General features: G+C 37.7%; 1 protein-coding gene across 7 annotated transcripts in view; it reads left to right on the plus strand.

Annotated features, from left to right (window-relative positions):
• SNCAIP (synuclein alpha interacting protein) overlaps positions 1-18139 on the plus strand; it is a 462588-nt gene that overhangs the window by 184404 nt on the left and 260045 nt on the right. For 6 of the 7 annotated variants that reach the window (XM_053701602.1, XM_053701601.1, XM_053701600.1 and 3 more), the window contains one exon: positions 5566-5669. In XM_053701602.1, coding sequence (XP_053557577.1) covers positions 5613-5669 — 57 coding nt within the window. In that variant the 5' untranslated portion in view covers positions 5566-5612. Of the gene's footprint in view, positions 1-4623; positions 4745-5565; positions 5670-18139 lie in introns of those variants that run through there. The other variant, XM_053701604.1, reaches the window with a different exon arrangement.

Raw genomic sequence — 18139 nt, forward strand, 5'->3', positions numbered from 1 at the left:
TGGGTGTCCTGCCGAGAGTCTGTCGCTGTGAGGGCCATGGAGTGTGAGGTCTGGCCCTGGAGGTTGGGGGCCCTTTCTTTGGCCCTTAATGTTGGGGGTCCTGGCTCTGGAGGTTGATGGGCTTGTTGGGATTAGGGCAGGGAGGCTACCATGTTCATTTGCATACATTTGAATACATTTGGGTCAGTGTGAGACAGTTTTCCTGGGGCCTTGATTGGTCTCAGTCTGCCCCTTGTGTGCAGTGGGGTAAGAGTGTGCAGTGGGGGCATGACAGGTCAGGGCCCACCAGCAGGGCTATCACGGCCCGGTACTGGGCCACGGCCCGGCTGTTGAGAAACCAGGGTCTAGAACATTTCTTTCAGTGGCTATGTGCATGTAAGTTTTAGGTCTCATAACTGCAGCATCAGGCGTGGTTCCCTTTGCTTGTTTTTTATCTGAGATCTCTTTTTGCTTTGCATACTGAATCAATGATACAGGGATTGTTTTTAGATATCACAGTTGATATTTTTAAATCCTAACACTCTACTCTCTCTGTTTTGGTGATTAGTCTATCATCATTTTATTTAGGGGGCCTCCTTTTGTTTGTCCTTCCAGGACTGTATTCTTAATGGATGCAAGTGTTACAGGTTGGGGAGGAGCTGTCTGAGGGTCTTTTGACAGCACAAGGGGTTTGGAAACTTCAAGAGGCGAGGTTTCCAATCGATGTTTTAGAACTCTGTGCTTTTTTTAAGAGCTCTTTCAGGCTTGGCCTCTTTTAGGAGAGAACTTTTTAATTTTTTTTATTTCAAACAGACAATATCACAACTGTGGCATATGTCAATCTACAAAATTAAAAAGTATCTTGAATACGTTCTTAGATGGAATTCATCTCCTGTCTATTTTCTATGATTTTAGACATTTGGGAGGTGGATTATCTCAATTTCCCAGGTACATTTTCAGGTCCAGGGATCCTCAGGTGGAGATGGTGGATGCATTAGCAGTGTCTTGGTTTTGCAACCTGACTACATCTTTCCAAGATCATATTGAAACAGTGTCATGTGTTTCTGATAGCATCAGCATGGCCTCACAGGTTTGGTATGTGGATCTTGTTCGGATGTCTAGTTGCCATCCTTGGCCGCTTTCTCTTTGGCCAGCCCTCTTGTTTTAGGGGCTATGTTTCCATCGGGATCAAGGAACGTGTGTTATCAGGTTTGGAAAACCTATATTTTATAGTGTTCTTCTCATAAATTCTCTTGGCATTCTTTTAGAATTCCTAGGATTTTACAGTTTTTCAGGATGGTTTGGAAAAGTTTGTCTGCAAATATTTTGAAGGGAAAAATCTCTGTTCTTTCTGTTTTATTTTCTAGAAAGCTTGTTTAAACTTCCTGATATTCACTGTTTTGTTCAGGCTTTGGTTGGTATCAAGTCTGTTCATTTATTAATTTCTCCTTTTTGTAGTCTTATTTGGTTTAAAGATTTTGCAGGCTCTTTTCTTTTGAGCCTATATTTTCTTTGAAGATTATCTACTTTCTTGGAAAGTGTTGTTTCATTTGACTATCTCTTCTGCTACAAGAGTTTCTGATTTATCAGCTCTCTCTTGTGTGTCGACTTATCTGATTTTTTCATCTAGATAAGTAGTTTGTAGACTTCTTTTTTTCCTAATGTTGTAAATTTGAACAACATTAGTAGAAAAAATGTTGTTCCTTGTTTGTGTCCTAATCCTAAAGAATTCTTTGAGAGTTCTTTACATCCTTTGGATGTGGTAAGAGCTTTATAATTCTATATCGAGGTTACTAGGATTTCAGAAGACTTCTAGTCTATTTGCTGTTTTTCTGGTTCCAGAAAAGGCTTGGAAGCCTCTGCCATTTCTTTGGCATCCTGATTAAAGCTTTTGTTTTTCAAGGCTTATTTTGAGGCAGGGCAGGCTCCGCCTCAGAGATTTGCAGCTCATTCTACTAAGTTCAGTCGCCATTTCTTGGGCTTTTTCAGAATAAAGCTTAGGTTGATCAAATTTGCAAATCATTAATTTGATCTTCTTTGCATACTTTTATTGTTTTTACCATTTTGATAGAAAAGGTTCTTCAGGAAGCTGTTTCAGTTTGATTGTACTGCTTTTGATTTAAGTTTTTTGAGAAAAACTTAATTATTGTGTGGATTTAATTTCTCAGTGGAAATAGCTGTTGTTTTTGTATCCCTCCCTCTCTAGTGACTCTTCTGTTGACTTCCACATCTTGGGTATTTCTATCCCATACGTCACTAGCTCATGGACTCTTGCCAATAACATGAAAGAAAACATAATTTATGTAAGAACTTACCTGATAAATTAATTTCTTTCATATTGGCAAGAGTCCATGAGGCCCACCCTATTTATGGTGGTTATGATTTTTGTATAAAAGCACAATTATTTTTCCAGTTCCTCTTTTTGTATGCTTTTTTGCTCCTTATTTTATCACCCCACTACTTGGCTATTCAATAAAATGAATTGTGGATGTGGTGAGGGGTGTATTTATAGGCGTCTTAAGGTTTGGGAAACTTTGCCCCTCCTGGTAGGATTGTATATCCCATACGTCACTAGCTCATGGACTCTTGCCAATATGAAATAAATGAATTTATCAGGTAAGTTTTTACATAAATTATGTTTTTTTACTTGGGACTAGTGAATTTAGGTTTGACAAATGTGCTACTAGATACTGCAATACTTTTGTTATTTTTGCAGCAATTTCAAAGGAACTACAAGATTTAGTGCTTGATTCATAGTAAACCTTTAACAAAGCAATAAAAACTAAAATGGTTACTTGTAGTGAGAGCATCTCAGGTAAACTTCCCTTAGCCTGTGTGTCATGTTTATGTAATTGAAACATTCTTTGCATATACATATAGAGAAGTGGTTTTCTAAGTGTTTGGCGGGCCTCCTCAGGGGGGGCGCTAGAGCATATAAGGGGAGGTGCGGGAGCTGTGACACTTTGCACTATCCTATAGAAATTTCAAGCAGATGCTGACTTTGGCAAATGGTTTTAAGAGCCGACAATGACACTTGCTATGTCATGGTGGAATAAGGCAAAGGGGCAGGATGTAGGTGGAAGAAAGTCACTGAGGTCTTAATCGTTCAGAAATTGCATTACACTTATAGGCGTCTGACAGCAATCAGCCTGATCGGATACGATCGGGTTGATTTACACCCCCTGCTAGGGGCCGATTGGCTTCGAATCTGCAGGGGGCAGCATTGCACAAGCATTTCACGAGAAATGCTTGTGCAATGATAAATGCTGACAGCGTATGCTGTCGACATTTATCGATGTGCAGAGCACATGATCTGCTACAGCGTATCATGTCCGCTCGCACTATAATAAATCGGCCCCATTGTCTTGATCAGTAAAGGGACAGTCTACAATAGAATTTTTATTGTTTAAAAGATAGATAATCCCTTTATTACTCATTCCCCAGTTTTGCATAACCAACACAGTTATATTAACATACTTTTTACCTCTGTGATTAACTTGTATCTAAACATCTTCTGACAGCCCCCTGATCACATGACGTTTTATTTATTTATTATCTATTGACATGCATTTAGTACTGTGTTGTGCTAACTCTTAAATAACTCCACAGGCATGAGCACAATGTTATCTATATGGCTCACGTGAACCAGTTGTTGTGAAAAGAAGCTAATACAAAAGCATGATATAAGAGGCTGTCTGTAGTGGCTTAGAAACAGGCAGAAATTTAGAGGTTTAAATGTTATAAAGTACATTAATATAACAATGTTGGTTGTGCAAAGCTGGGGAATGGATATTAAAGGCATTATATATATTTTTAAACAATAACAATTTAAATGTACTGTCCCTTAACTTGCATTTAATACGGAAGTTCCAAAAGAAGAGGATAGCAACACCACCATCATAACACTAAAAAAGACAACGTTTCGGTTAAACAACCTTAGTCATGAGACATGACTAAGGTTGTTTAACCGAAATGTTGTCTTTTTTAGTGTTATGATGGCTTAAATAAAGATTATGAACTTTTATATGGTGGTGCTGCTATCCTCTTCTTTTGGAATATTCGTTGGAGACTTGGGTGCTAGTCTGGGACAGCTTGCTTAATTTGTTTGCTTAATCACCCTGGTGCTGGAACTTTTCAAGTTTATTATTTAATACGGAAGTGCTAATTGAAACCTGAGTGAAGCACTCTCAGTTGAGCAGACTTAGCTCTTTAGAGCAGTGTGTGAACCTTGGATCAGATGTAAATTCCCAAATTAAAACTAATAATAAATAAAACAATTTTCATTAAAGAGAAAAAAATCAACGTATTATTGAGGGGCACTGTCTGTAAAGTTTTTCAGATGGAAGGCTCACTGCTTGTGACTTTAAAACCCCCTGATATAAAGCAATGACTTGTGTCTAGATAAATGGCATCCAGTGGTATGTCTTAATATAAAAGGATTATCTCTGGGCTGTGACTTATGTGCTAAGATGTTGTTAAGGGTTTTCAAGAGGCCTTACCTGCTGACCCACATAAATATGTAGGAACTTAAAAAATGTAACTGTACAGCAAATATTGCAAAATTTCACAGAACTGAAATTACATTTAACAAAATAATTCCTGAGGGAGTAAACCACAGGTGTCTATTTTAACTTCAGTCCCAACCTCTTTGTTTTACAATTCCACTTGCCCCTCACTAAATTTGAACTCACATTTATTGCATCTCCAACTAAAGCTGTTTAGTCAGACCTACGTCTTATACTTCATTCTTCACAAGGGAAACTCCGTAAGTCCAATCGCTGAGATAAGTAAATTCAATACCTTTATTAGCATATTTTTTCATATCTTTGTAATACTGATTCATTACTAATAAAAGTAATTGTATGTTTGTGCATATGAGTGAGTGTTTTACATTGTTGCTAACTAATAAATTATTGATTCTAAGATATAAATTCTGCATTATGTATTGAGTATAGATTATGTCTGATATGTCCTCAAATATTCTATAATTTAGAAAGTTGTGCTCCATTTAGTGGAACCAGTATTAAGTCAGAATAATGCTGGAAGCAAAAAACATAACATGACAATATGTCAGTAACACTGCAATTCCTGTTATATGATATCAGCTTGCCATATAGTTGTTGTGGTGCATTGTGTGGTCCAGTTACACGCAATGGAAAGAAAATCAATCCCTTTTGCAATTCTGGTAATGTACTGGAATGAGCATTCTTTTTGTTTATCAAATGTTTCTTCTAACCCATACAATGTAATTTGGTTTGTTTGTGACTTCAGTTGCTGTCCAAATATTTCCCGGCTTACAGAGACATCTATTATAGCTCACTTGATCTGTATTGAAAGCAAAAGGCTTGTACGCTAGTAACTCATCTAGGTTTAGAAAAATTCTGTCATGTTATGCTCAATTAAGTAGCACCGTAATTTCTTTTTAAACAACCATAAAAAAGTATTTTGGCAGGAAAACAAACATTGATCCTTTTTTCTCACTTTTAAAAATTGTTAACGCTCAGCAAGGGGTGAAGCTGTGCACTCCTATTACAAGCATGGTTAATCCAGACACGCTGCTGATTCTTTTTTATTTTTTTCCCTCAGGTCTGTGTAACAGTTCTGCCTTCACCCAAAATGTGCATTAGAGAATAATGGAAGCTCCTGAATACCTTGATTTGGATGAAATTGATTTTAGTGATGATATAGCAGTAAGTATAACATGTAGCTCTATAAATAAACCATTTCCTATTCTTTTATTTACTGTATAGTGATGGGTCAGACCGCTGTATAATAGGATTATGATGCCTTCAAATGTCCCTTAAGGACCATTAAATACATAAGAATTGTACAATCAACAAATGCATAATGAAAATACATTGCAATGACACATACTTTGAATGTTAAATGCACATTTTTTTTTATAAATGTCAGTTTCCTTTAATTTCCTGTCCTCTGTATCATGTGACAGTTGTTAGCCAATCACAGGCTGATATATGTATATGAGCTGTTCTTATTGTAGGCTTATTGTAGGCTCTCTATTAATCAAGAACGTTTAATTTTGACTTTCATGTACCTGTTTACTGTGTTATTGTGAGTTACAGGTGCCAAAGAAAATTAAAGCAATTCACTCTCCAGTCTGGGTCTGATGATCAAAATCTTTATTGTTTTTTTTTTTAGCATTTGTATTGCAATATATGTGCTTCTTCACATACATCTCAAGCTAAAATTTGCCTTTATAACATTATTTGATTGAACTCATAGTACTGACCACACTTTTTAGATAATCTCACCAGATGGGAGAGCTTTAGATCATAGGGCCCTTTATATTTACTAGCTGAATGTGAGGGTGGCACAATGTTATCTATGTTGCACACATGAACTAGCGCTGTCTAGCTGTGAAAAACTGTCAAAATGCACTGAGATAAGAGGCAGCCTTCAAGGGCTTCGAAATTATAATATGAGCCTACTTAGGTTTAGCTTTCATGAAAAAATGCCAAGAGAACAAAGCAAATTTGTTCATAAAAATAAAATGGAATGTTGTTTAAAATTGTATTGCATGCCCTATCAGAATCATGAAACTTTCATTTTTCTAGGTTCCTTTAATTGAAAACAAAGTTAAAGGGACAGTCAAGTCCAAAAAAAACTTTCATTTTTCAAATATGGCATGTCATTTTAAACAACTTTCCAATTTACTTTTATCAACAATTTTGCTTTGTTCTCTTGGTATTCTAGTTGAAAGCAAACCTAGGAAGGCACATATGATAATTCCTAAGCCCTGGAAGGCCGCCTCTATTTTATTTACTTTTCACAGCAGGGGAGAGCAAGCTCATGTAGGCCATATAGACAGCATTGTGATCACGCCCGTGGCTAGTGGCAGACACTGCACTAATTGGCTAAAATGCAAGTCAATAGATAATAACTAAAAGTCATGTGATTAGGGGCGGTCAGAAGATGCTTAGATACAAGTTAGTCACAGAAGTAAAAAGTGTATTAATGTAACAGTGTTGGTTTTGCAAAACTGGGGAATGGGTATTAAAGGGATTATCTATCTTTTTAAACAACAACAATTCTGGTGTTGACTGTCCCTTTAAAGGACCAGTCAACACAGTAGATTTGCATAATCAAGAAATGCAAGATAACAAGACAATAGCACTTAGGAGCCTATTTAATATGGTGCGAGCGGACATGATCCGATATTGTGGATCATGTCTGCTGCATGCGCTGTCGGCATTTATCATTGCACCAGCAGTTCTGGTGAACTGCTGGTGCAATGCCGCCCCTGCAGATTCGTGGCCAATCAACCTCTAGCAGGGGGTGTCAAGTAACCTAACCGTATTCGATTGGGTTGATTTCTGTCCCCCGCCTCAGAGCAGGCGGACAGGTTATGGAGCAGCGGTCTTTAGACTGTAGGCTCGCCGGAAACACGGGGCATCAAGCTCCATACAGGGCATGATAAATATGCCCCTTAGTCTAAACTTCAAATGAATAGTAGATTTTTTTTCTGACAATTTTAAAAGTCTGGTCTATTTCCACTCCCTCTGTACCATATGACAGCCATCAGCCAATCACAAATGCCTACCCATACCATGGGACAGCCATCAGCCAATCACAAATGCATATACGCTTATTCTGTGAATTCTTGCACATGCTCAGTAGGAGCTGGTGACTCAAAAAGTTTAACCCCTTAATGACCACAGCACTTTTCCATTTTCTGTCCGTTTGGGACCAAGGCTATTTTTACATTTTTGCGGTGTTTGTGTTTAGCTGTATTTTTCCTATTACTCATTTACTGTACCCACACATATTATATACCGTTTTTCTCGCCATTAAATGGACTTTCTAAAGATATCCTTATTTTCATCATATCTTATAATTTACTATAAAAAAATATATAAAATATGAGGAAAAATGGAAAAAAACACACTTTTTTAACTTTGACCCCCAAAATCTGTTACACATCTACAACCACCAAAAAAAAAACCATGCTAAACGGTTTCTAAATTTTGTCCTGAGTTTAGAAATACCCAATGTTTACATGTTCTTTGCTTTTTTTGCAAGTTATAGGTCCATAAATACAAGTAGTACTTTGCTATTTCCAAACCACTTTTTTTTCAAAATTAGCGCTAGTTACATTGGAACACTAATATCTTTCAGGAATCCCTGAATATCCATTGACATGTATATATTTTTTTTTAGAAGACATCCCAAAGTATTGATCTAGGCCAATTTTGGTATATTTCTTGCCACCATTTCACCGCCAAATGCGATCAAATAAAAAAAATTGTTCACTTTTTCACAAATTTTTTCAGAAACTTTAGGTTTCTCACTGAAATAATTTACAAACAGCTTGTGCAATTATGGCATAAATGGTTGCAAATGCTTCTCTGGGATCCCCTTTGTTCATAAATAGCAGACATATATGGCTTTGGCTTTGCTTTTTAATAATTAGAAGGCTGCTAAATGCCACTGCGCACCACACGTGTATTATGCACAGCAGTGAAGGGATTAATTAGTGAGCATGCAAGGAGCTTCTAGGGTTAATTTTAGATTTAGTGTAGTGTAGTAGACAACCCCATGTATTGATTTAGGCCCATTTTGGTATATTTCATGCCACCATTTCACTGCCAAATGCGATCAAATTAAAAAAAACGCTACATTTTTCACAATTTTAGGTTTCTCACTGAAATTATTTACAAACAGCTTGTGCAATTATGGCACAAATGGTTGTAAATGCTTCTCTGGGATCCCCTTTGTTCAGAAATAGCAGACATATATGACTTTGGCGTTGCTTTTTGGTAATTAGAAGGCCGCTAAATACTGCTGCACATCACACGTGTATTATGGCTAGCAGTGAAGGGGTTAATTAGGTAGTTTGTAGGGAGCTTGCAGGGTTAATTTTAGCTTTAGTGTAGAGATCAGCCTCCCACCTGACACATCCCACCCCCTGATCCCTCCCAAACAGCTCCCTTCCCTCCCCCACCCCACAATTGTCCCCGCCATCTTAAGTACTGGCAGAAAGTCTGCTAGTACTAAAATAAAAGTTTTTTTTTTTTTTATTTTTATATAGCATATTTACATATGCTCCTGTGTAGGATCCCCCCTTAGCCCCCAACCTCCCTAATCCCCCCCAAAACAGCTCTCTAACCCTCCCCCTCTGCATTATTGGGGGCCATCTTGGGTACTGGCAGCTGTCTGCCAGTACCCAACTTGCAGAAAAAAATGTTTTTTTTTGTTTCTGGTTTTTTTTTTCTGTAGTGTAGCTTCCCTCCCCCCACAGACCAACCCCCACACCTTGATTGATTGATTTTTTTTTAAAACTTGTATTCCCCTTTTTTTAGCATTTTAGTAAACTTTTTGCTGTAGTGTAGCGTTTCCCACCCGCTCCCTCCCCGTGCACGCGCCCACCCCCGCCCTTCCGTGCATGCGCGCACGCCCGTGCGCGCCCCCGGACATCTCCGCCCACGATCCCGCCCCCCTCCACATCACTAGTGCCAACGATGACCGCCTCCCGGTCCGGCTCCCACCCACCAACGAGGAAAGCCACCGATCTCCGGTGCAGAGAGGGCCACAGAGTGGCTCTCTCTGCACCGGATGGCTTAAAAAGGTTATTGCAGGATGCTTCCATATCGAGGCATCACTGCAATAACCGAAAAGCAGCTGGAAGCGAGCAGGATCGCTTCCAGCTGCTTTCCACACCGAGGACGTGCAGGGTACGTCCTCAGGCATTAACTGCCTTTTTTTTTTAGGACGTACCCTGCATGTCCTCGGTCGTTAAGGGGTTAAATATAAAACGACAGGTGCACTTTTTTTAATGGAAGTAAATTGGTAAGTAAAGTTGCATGTTCTATCTGAATAATGAATGTTTAATTTTGACTTAAGTGTCCCTTTAAAAGAACCAATACATTTATGTTTTTTTTACATGCAGGGAGTTTTAAATGTATGTAACTTTTGCCATAATTAATATCTTTGATCAAAAAACCTGTTTCATAGGACATACCCACAAACATATAGAAGTATCTTGTTAGATATCACTGTTAAACCATTGTATACATGTATACCTGAATTTTCTATTATTGATTACATACTTAGGTAGGCTCAGAAGCAGCAATTTGCAATTGGGGGCTAGCTGCTGATGGGTGTATGCACATTTATTCCTCTTGTCATTGGCTCACCAGATGTTTTCAGCTAGTACCCAGTAGTGCATTGCTGCTCCTGAGACTACTTAAAGGGACATTATACATTCATTTTCATATAACTGCATGTAATAGACACTACTATACAGAATAAGATGCACAGATACCGATATAAAAATCCAGTATAAAACCGTTTAAAAACTTACTTAGAAGCTTTCAGTTTAGCTCTGTTGAAAAGGCAGTTGGAAAGCCCACTGCAAGTGGGAAATAAGACACTCCCCCTTCTTTTGCATATGAAAAGGCCCTTTACACAAACAGGAGCAAGCTGGAGAAGGTAGCTGACGGTATTCAAATAAAACTTTGGGGCTTGGTTAGGAGTCTGAAAATCAGAGCAATATTCTTTAAAAATAAGTAAAATTATACATTTTTTTAAAAAACAAACTTTATGGGCTTTATAAATAGATCATCTACAAAACATTTATGCAAAGAAAAAATGAGTGTATAATGGCCCTTTAAGCCAGTCCAATGCCGCTATGTAAATATGCACTCAGAGGGCAGTAGAAAACACTGGCATTATATATTTTTTTAAAGATGAGTTTATATTATATTAATGATTCGAGTGGCATAACTAAGGGCTAGATTACAAGTGACGCACTATTGTTAACTTGCGCTTATATTACAAGTTAAAAGTAAAAGCGAACACAAGCGCAATCTAAATTTAAGCTTGTCGGGATAGCACGACTGAAGTCTTCGCATAAAGGGTTAGGCCTGAATAAAAAGTTGCACCAAACACAACATAAATAGATTAAAATAAAGTGTTACACACATATATAAACTATCTAATAAAATATTCATATACATATTAATAAAAAAAAAGTTAAAAGAGTTAAAAAAATAAAATATTGTATTAAAAAAATAAAATGCTCCAACACATTTATTTGGGCATAAGAATGTAAATTTAACATCTTTACACACTCTACTTCTATTACAAATTAATTAATTAATTAATCTAATTTTTATAGTGTAAATTTAGTATGGGTACAAAATCTAATTAGATTTTACACTCTAAATATAAATGTAAACCTCCTTGCCCTGATAACTATATAGGTAGCTTGTTACTAAGAACGAGAAATAGCAAAACACTAAATGCAATGCAATTTAGCACAATACACTGTAGGCCAATTCATTTAAATTAACATAATTTACAGCAGCTTGCTTTATGTCAGATGCATTTTTGACGAGCTAACTAGTACAGAATGCATTAACGTATTTATTTAAATAGAGCAGTAGTTATAATTATATGTATGTTAAAATGAATTACATTAAAGGGTGCTCTAACAATAATTTAGAGAAAGGAGACATTTTTTCCTAGCCTAAAATGTTTTGCTTTTCGCAAACATTTATGCAGGAAGTTACTTTCTTAAAGCGTTGAATGGTTTCCTTTTTCCTCCAATTGATTCATCACCTTCTATGACTTCCTTTAAAAATAAATTACAGCCATTGTTTTATTAAGTAGTTCAGCTTGCACATGTAACAATACAACCAAAAAGAGATTTCTTAGGTAATGTTGCAGAAGATAAGGAGTCTAAAGCACCATGTAACAGAATGTTATTATTGCTGTAACCTTTTTGTGTATTTTCCTGATTTCTGTTTTTCTCCATTTCTTAAAGGTATATGCAGGCAAAAATTAAACACTCACAAGTTTAGACAGAGCTGGTATTAATTAGTGTTTAAAGCAAATACAAATTAAACTGGAATGTTTTCACTACAGTTTCACTTGTATTAGCTTCTGGTTTAGTATAGGTTACCTTTTTTTTAGATCTCAAAATAAACACAATTCGAAACACATTTATTAATTAAATCTTAATATAACATACAAAGTAAAAACCAAGTGAAAAGTACAATAGGTCTGATGCATTTTGTACCCCACGTTTCCCATGCTTTACTTCCTCAGAGACACTTTTTTAGTTCACCAACAAGCAGCTAGCAGCACAAATCACTGAGAGCTGTAGGTTTATGCTTATAGAATATAATGACACATCCGTGGAATGCCTCTTTCCTGCCTACTCTCTGAAACTGTCAGGCTTAATTCACATAGAAGAAATACAAAGTGAAGTGCAATTTATAAGAGATAAATATAATTAAACAAAGTATGATTATAATTTGTTAAAGATACACAGAAACATGCTAAACACAAACAGTATTTGTACATATCACAGCCCTTTTTACACTGATTTATACAAAATATAAAGCAGAATCTGGTAAAGTTAATGTCCAAGTGACGGCAAAGCCTATCTGCCCAGCCGTGTCTATGGGGAGAGTGGGAGTATGAAGGAGTTAATAGCACTCAACCTCTGGGTCCCTTACACTACAAAGAACCTAAAGGGACACCAAATTAGCCCCCAAATCCTGCCTACACCAACCAATATTAAAGGGATACTAAACCTAATTTTTTTCTTTAATAATTCAGATAGAGCATGCAATTTTAAGCAACTTTCTAATTTATTCCTATTATCAATTGTTCTTTGCTCTCTTGCTCTCTTTATTTTAAAAAGCAGGAATATAAAGCTTAGGAGCTCGGCCCATTTTTGGTTCAGCACCCTGGATAGCGCTTGCTTATTGATGGCTACATTTAGCCACCAATAATCAAGCATAACCAATGCTCTGAACCAAAAAATTTCCGGCTCCTAAGCTTTACATTACTGCTTTTAAAATAAAGATAGCAAGAGAACGAAGAAAAATTGATAATAGGAATAACTAAGAAAGTTGCTTAATATTGCATGCTCTATCTTAATTAGTAAAAAAAAAAAATGTGGGTTTAGTATTCCTTTAACAATGCTGCCACCACGAGTTTTGAATAAGGGTGTCTTGGAAACCCAAATAACTCACACAACTAACAATTAGGTAACGTGACTTTAACCTTACCTCTGCAGAGTGTGAATTCAGATATAAAAAACCCAAAGACAGAATTAGATTATTTATATGTTTAATAACAAAAGACAAATACAGGTTACACAGTGCCAAATTACAAAAACAGAAGACATACAAAAGAACAAAAAATAAATGCAAATATACAGGTCTTTAAAAAAAATGGAACATAAACTAAACACAATACCTACACTTTGCATATATTATCAAGTTTCCAATAGGTTTGTGTGAGAACTTCCTCATATGATGTCCCAGGCAAGTTCAGCCAATATCTTGCTATACATTCAATTATATCCGATTCTCCCTTTGTTTTGTCAAGACCACAGTCCTTTTTGTTAATTTACAATTACTAATCACTCCTTGCAAGTCCTTATCTCACAGTACCAAGAGATAACAGACACCTGGTGGATGGGGGGGGAGGGGGTCTTTAGATCATTGCATTCCTTAGCGCAGTGTTTTTCAACCAGTGTGCCGTGGCACACAAGTGTGCCGTGAGAGATCCTCAGGTGTGCCACGGCAGACTGACAACAGTGTGACATATTTTTTAAACTTTGCTTGTTTTTTACGCCCAGTGCAGGGGTAGTTTGTAGGAGGCATGGCATAACAGCACAATACATACAGTATGTGTGTGTTTGTGTGTATGTGTATATATATATGCTGTAATAGGCTACAATGTGTGATTTTTTTTAAATTTTGGGATGGTGGTGTGCCACAGGATTTTTTAATGTAAAAAAGTGTGCCACGGCAAAAAAAAGGTTAAAAATCATGCTTAGCAAACACAGATCTTACAAAAAGAAAGAACAGTACAGAATAACCCTGGCAATGCTGAGACAATATACCACCTCTGCTGGGTGGCTATTCCAGGTATTAACTACTCCTCATGAGTGTATTATGACAGTTCATAAAGCAGTGGGCACCACCATATTGTAACTTAGGTTACCTTTTCTGCTGAGGCCAATTAAGAATGGTTATAAATAGCTCACAACAGTGTGCAACTAATGACTGAGTGAAATATGGCTGTGTCTGCACTTCCATGTTTAATATGAATTGGAAAGCCCACAATATTACAAATTAAACTGCAGAAAAAGAGAACAAAATAAATAATAAACGTATATTGCAAAGTTATTTTACTACATGTAATTAAGGAAGTTATATTAATATTATGAGGTGTTTAATGTCCCTTTTAAGGTTTATTTTTTTTAAAAATTCTAAGGTCAAAATTCAAAGGGTTCCTTATATTTCTATTGTAAAATGAATCTTGCAGTCTTGGTGAGTAGGTTGAAAGGAGTGTTCTTTGGGTGTGTATGAGCATTTATTGCAGTTGTCATTGGAATTTTCAAAATGTGTTACAAAATGTGTTACACCTGCAGGTCACTGATTTGCCTTGTCGAATGTAACTTGTCGAGTTTGTTTCAAAATATGAAAGAAAAATATTTTTTCCAAACCAGAAACAAAAATTATGCAAAAAGCAGAATTATTTGGTTTGTTTACACTTAACCCCTTAACAACTGATCATATAGCCCTTAAAGGGATAGTAAACACCAAAAATGTTATTGTTTAAAAATATAGATAATCCCTTTATTTACCATTCCCCAGTTTTGCATAACCAACACTGTTATAGAAATATACTTCCTACCTCTGTAATTACCTTGTATCTAAGCATCTGCAGAGTGCCTCATTATCTTAGATCTTTTGATAGTGCTGACTCTTAAATAGCTCCACGTGTGTGAGCATAATGTTATTTATATGAAACACATGAACTAACGCCCACTAGCTGTTAAAACTGTCAAATGCTTTCAGATAAGAGGCGGCCTTCAAGGCTTAGAAATTAGCATATGAGCCTACCTAGGTTTAGCTTTCAACTAAGAATACCAAAAGAACAAAGCAAATTTGATGATAAAAGTAAATTGGAAAGTTGTTTAGAATTGCATGCCCTATTTGAATCATGAAAGTTTAATTTGGACTTTACTATCCCTTTAAGGACGAGCAATGCACGCTGGTATCAGGCTCAGTTGACAATCACTGGATGCCTCAGAACTCAGGCAGTCCAGTGATGCTCAAAAACGTGGCCCATGGTCATGTGATCACTGTGACAGCCAGTCACAGCGATCACGTAAAAAATGACAAGCCATTGTTTGTTAACAATGGCTTGTCTTGGCCCTTCCCCTCTGCTTCAGTGAAAACATACTGTAAAATAAGGTTACATTTTTTTTAATAAAGTATATATTATAAATATTACCATATATATTTATATTTCCATCTAAAGGGGAGGAGAGTCCACGGCTTCATTCATTACTATTGGGAATTTAGAACCTGGCCACCAGGAGGAGGCAAAGACACCCCAGCCAAAGGCTTAAATCTCCCCCACTTCCCTCATCCCCCAGTCATTCTTTGCCTTTCGTCACAGGAGGATGACAGAGGAGTGCCAGAGTTTTGGAGTGGTCTTTTATGGAGGGTAGTACTCTTTACAGTGGAACTAAGTTAAGTAGTCCTGTCAGCCTCTCAGTGAGAGCCTGGGTGAAAGTTAGAGTCCGGAGATGCAGGGAGAGTCTTTCTGCAAAACCATCCCGACTCATTAACAGGTCCATAAGCAATCAGAGTTGACGAGTTTCGCTGCCTGCTTTCTTCACTCAAGTCCATGTCAGGAGCGAGGCTACTAATCTGTCACACTTGAAGGGCCGTGTTCCTGTTCTACGGTGTAGATTCTGGTAAGATCGTTTCATTTTTTATTAATAATGATAACATAGAAGACAGGGTCACAGTGTGGCGCCTTTTTATCTTTACAGAATCAAGGGTTAATATTCCTGGAAGGGGGATTATTGAACGGCGGCGGGGGGCAGGTTTATACATGATATTGTTTATTGTGTCATTGCTGCGTTACGTGCAAGATGAGGCTCTAGCAATGTGTGGAACTTTCAGGTTACTTGTGGAAACTTGGCCGGCCATTTTTTGGTGCGTTTTTCCCTAGTGCAGGGGCAGTCCTGCCAGGCATTCCATGTGACTGGGTGTGGCTATCTATCCTTCCTGTTGATCTGTGGCGCAGGAGACGTAGCGGTTTCAGTAGTCCGGGTCTTAGGAGGTGGTGAGTGCCCCGGCCATTGGTGGTATAAAGGTGCCTTTTTAATAAATAAAGTTAGTCTAACCAAGCGTGCAAGCAATGGAGGACTCTGAAGCGTTGGAGGGCTCTCCTTCCTTAATAAAGTCTCATTCCTGTGTTTATTGTGAGGAGGTTCTGGTAGATCAACCTGCTCAACTATGTTTCACATGCCTTGATAAGGTTACAACATCTAAATGTAAATGGATGTCTAGTACTACTGAGCCGTCTACCTCTGAGGGTTCTTCGTCCCGGGAGGTGCGTTTCCTACATTCAGCTCCGATTGCACATGCAGTGTCCCGGGGTCCAACTGTTAGTCCTTTGGGAGAGATTTGTTGGCCATCAGACTTTGCGGACCAACTGGTTTCGAAAGTGATCTATGCCTTACCACGTTGTGCTAAGCGCAAGCGTAGGGTTTATCCTAGCGGCCCGGCCCAGAGTTTGTCCTCGCTGATGGGAGATCCAGAGGCTCTATACGATGACGAGGCCCACTCCAACTATTTTTTGTTACCATTTTATTTTTATTTTTTTGTTGGGGCCAATTTATTAAATGCCAGACGGGCATGTCCGCTTGGGATCGCTAAATGCGAACAATATATTATGTCGGCATTTAACATTGCACAAGCATTTCTTGTGAAATACTTGTGCAATGCCGCCCCCTCCACATTTGCTGCCAATCGGCCGCTAGCAGGGGGTGTCAGTCATCATGATCGTTTTGGATCAGGATGATTGCAGTCCACCACCTAAAAGGTGGCGGACAAGTTAAAGAGCAATGGTCTTAAGACTGCTGCTTCATAACTTCTGTTTCCGGCGAGCCAGAAACTACGGGCGTAGATAGCAGCATCCGCTGCTTATTAAATCTACCCCTAAGGGCTAGATTTATTAAAGCCCTACGGCTGCAAGTTCTCACAAGACCGCCGCTTCCCTAACTTCTTCGCCACCTTTAATGTGGCAAAATTCAATCTCCTTGGTCTAGTCAGACCGAGGAGATTGACAACTCCTGCCCGCGAGTGATTGGCTGTGCGCGGGCAGGAGGCAGGATTGCACGCAAGCGCAAAATTGCACTTGTGTGCAATGGCGAATACCTGCGGGTAATTTCGTCCCGCCACAGATGAGCTGAGGCGTACAGGGGCACGTATACGCGCCCCTGTACGCCTCAGCTTTAATAAATCTAGCCCTAAATATAAAGTAACAAAATAGCTCTAGGTAAATATAAATTCTATAAATATATACTTTTGTGCAGCAGTTTTGAATGGAGTGATCACTTTTTAGCTTACAATCTAAGCAAATTTTAGTATTTTGTAGTATTTAGCATCTTTGTAGTATTTAGCCTATATTTGCTATAAATAATTTGGAAACCTAAACATATGGGGTATTCCAAAAATAGGAAAACATAATGAATTTATGTTGAGGTATTTTTCTTTCACTAAACTAGTTATGGTTATAGAGACAATTTGTTGCCCCATTTTGAAGTATTAAATTCCTATTTTTGTTATTTTATTTTCCCATCATATCATAAGAAAGGCCTGTTTTTCTGTTAAAAAATGGTGTATAATATGTATGGGTGCACTTAACAAGAGAGCAGATAATTAAGGTGAAACAAATAATGAGCAAAAATGTCCATGTGATTTAAGAAATAAAAACTGTGAAAAACCTTGGTCCTTAAGGGGTTTAAAGGGACAGTAAAGTGAAAATTAAACTTAAAGGGACAGTCTAGGCCAAAATAAACTTTCATGATTCAGATAGAGCATGTAATTTTAAACAATTTTCCAATTTACTTTTAGCACCAATTTTGCTTTGTTCTCTTGGTATTCTTAGTTGAAAGCTTAACCTAGGAGGTTCATATGCTAATTTCTTAGACCTTGAAGGCCACCTCTTTTTAGAATGCATTTTAACAGTTTTTCACCACTAGAGGGTGTTAGTTCATGTACTTCATATAGATAACACTGTGCTCGTGCCCGTGAAGTTATCTGGGAGCAGGCACTGATTGGCTAAACTGCAAGTCTGTCAAAAGAACTGAAAT

The sequence above is a fragment of the Bombina bombina genome, chromosome 2 (assembly GCF_027579735.1).
Source record: "Bombina bombina isolate aBomBom1 chromosome 2, aBomBom1.pri, whole genome shotgun sequence".
Classification (NCBI taxonomy): Eukaryota; Metazoa; Chordata; class Amphibia; order Anura; family Bombinatoridae; genus Bombina; species Bombina bombina.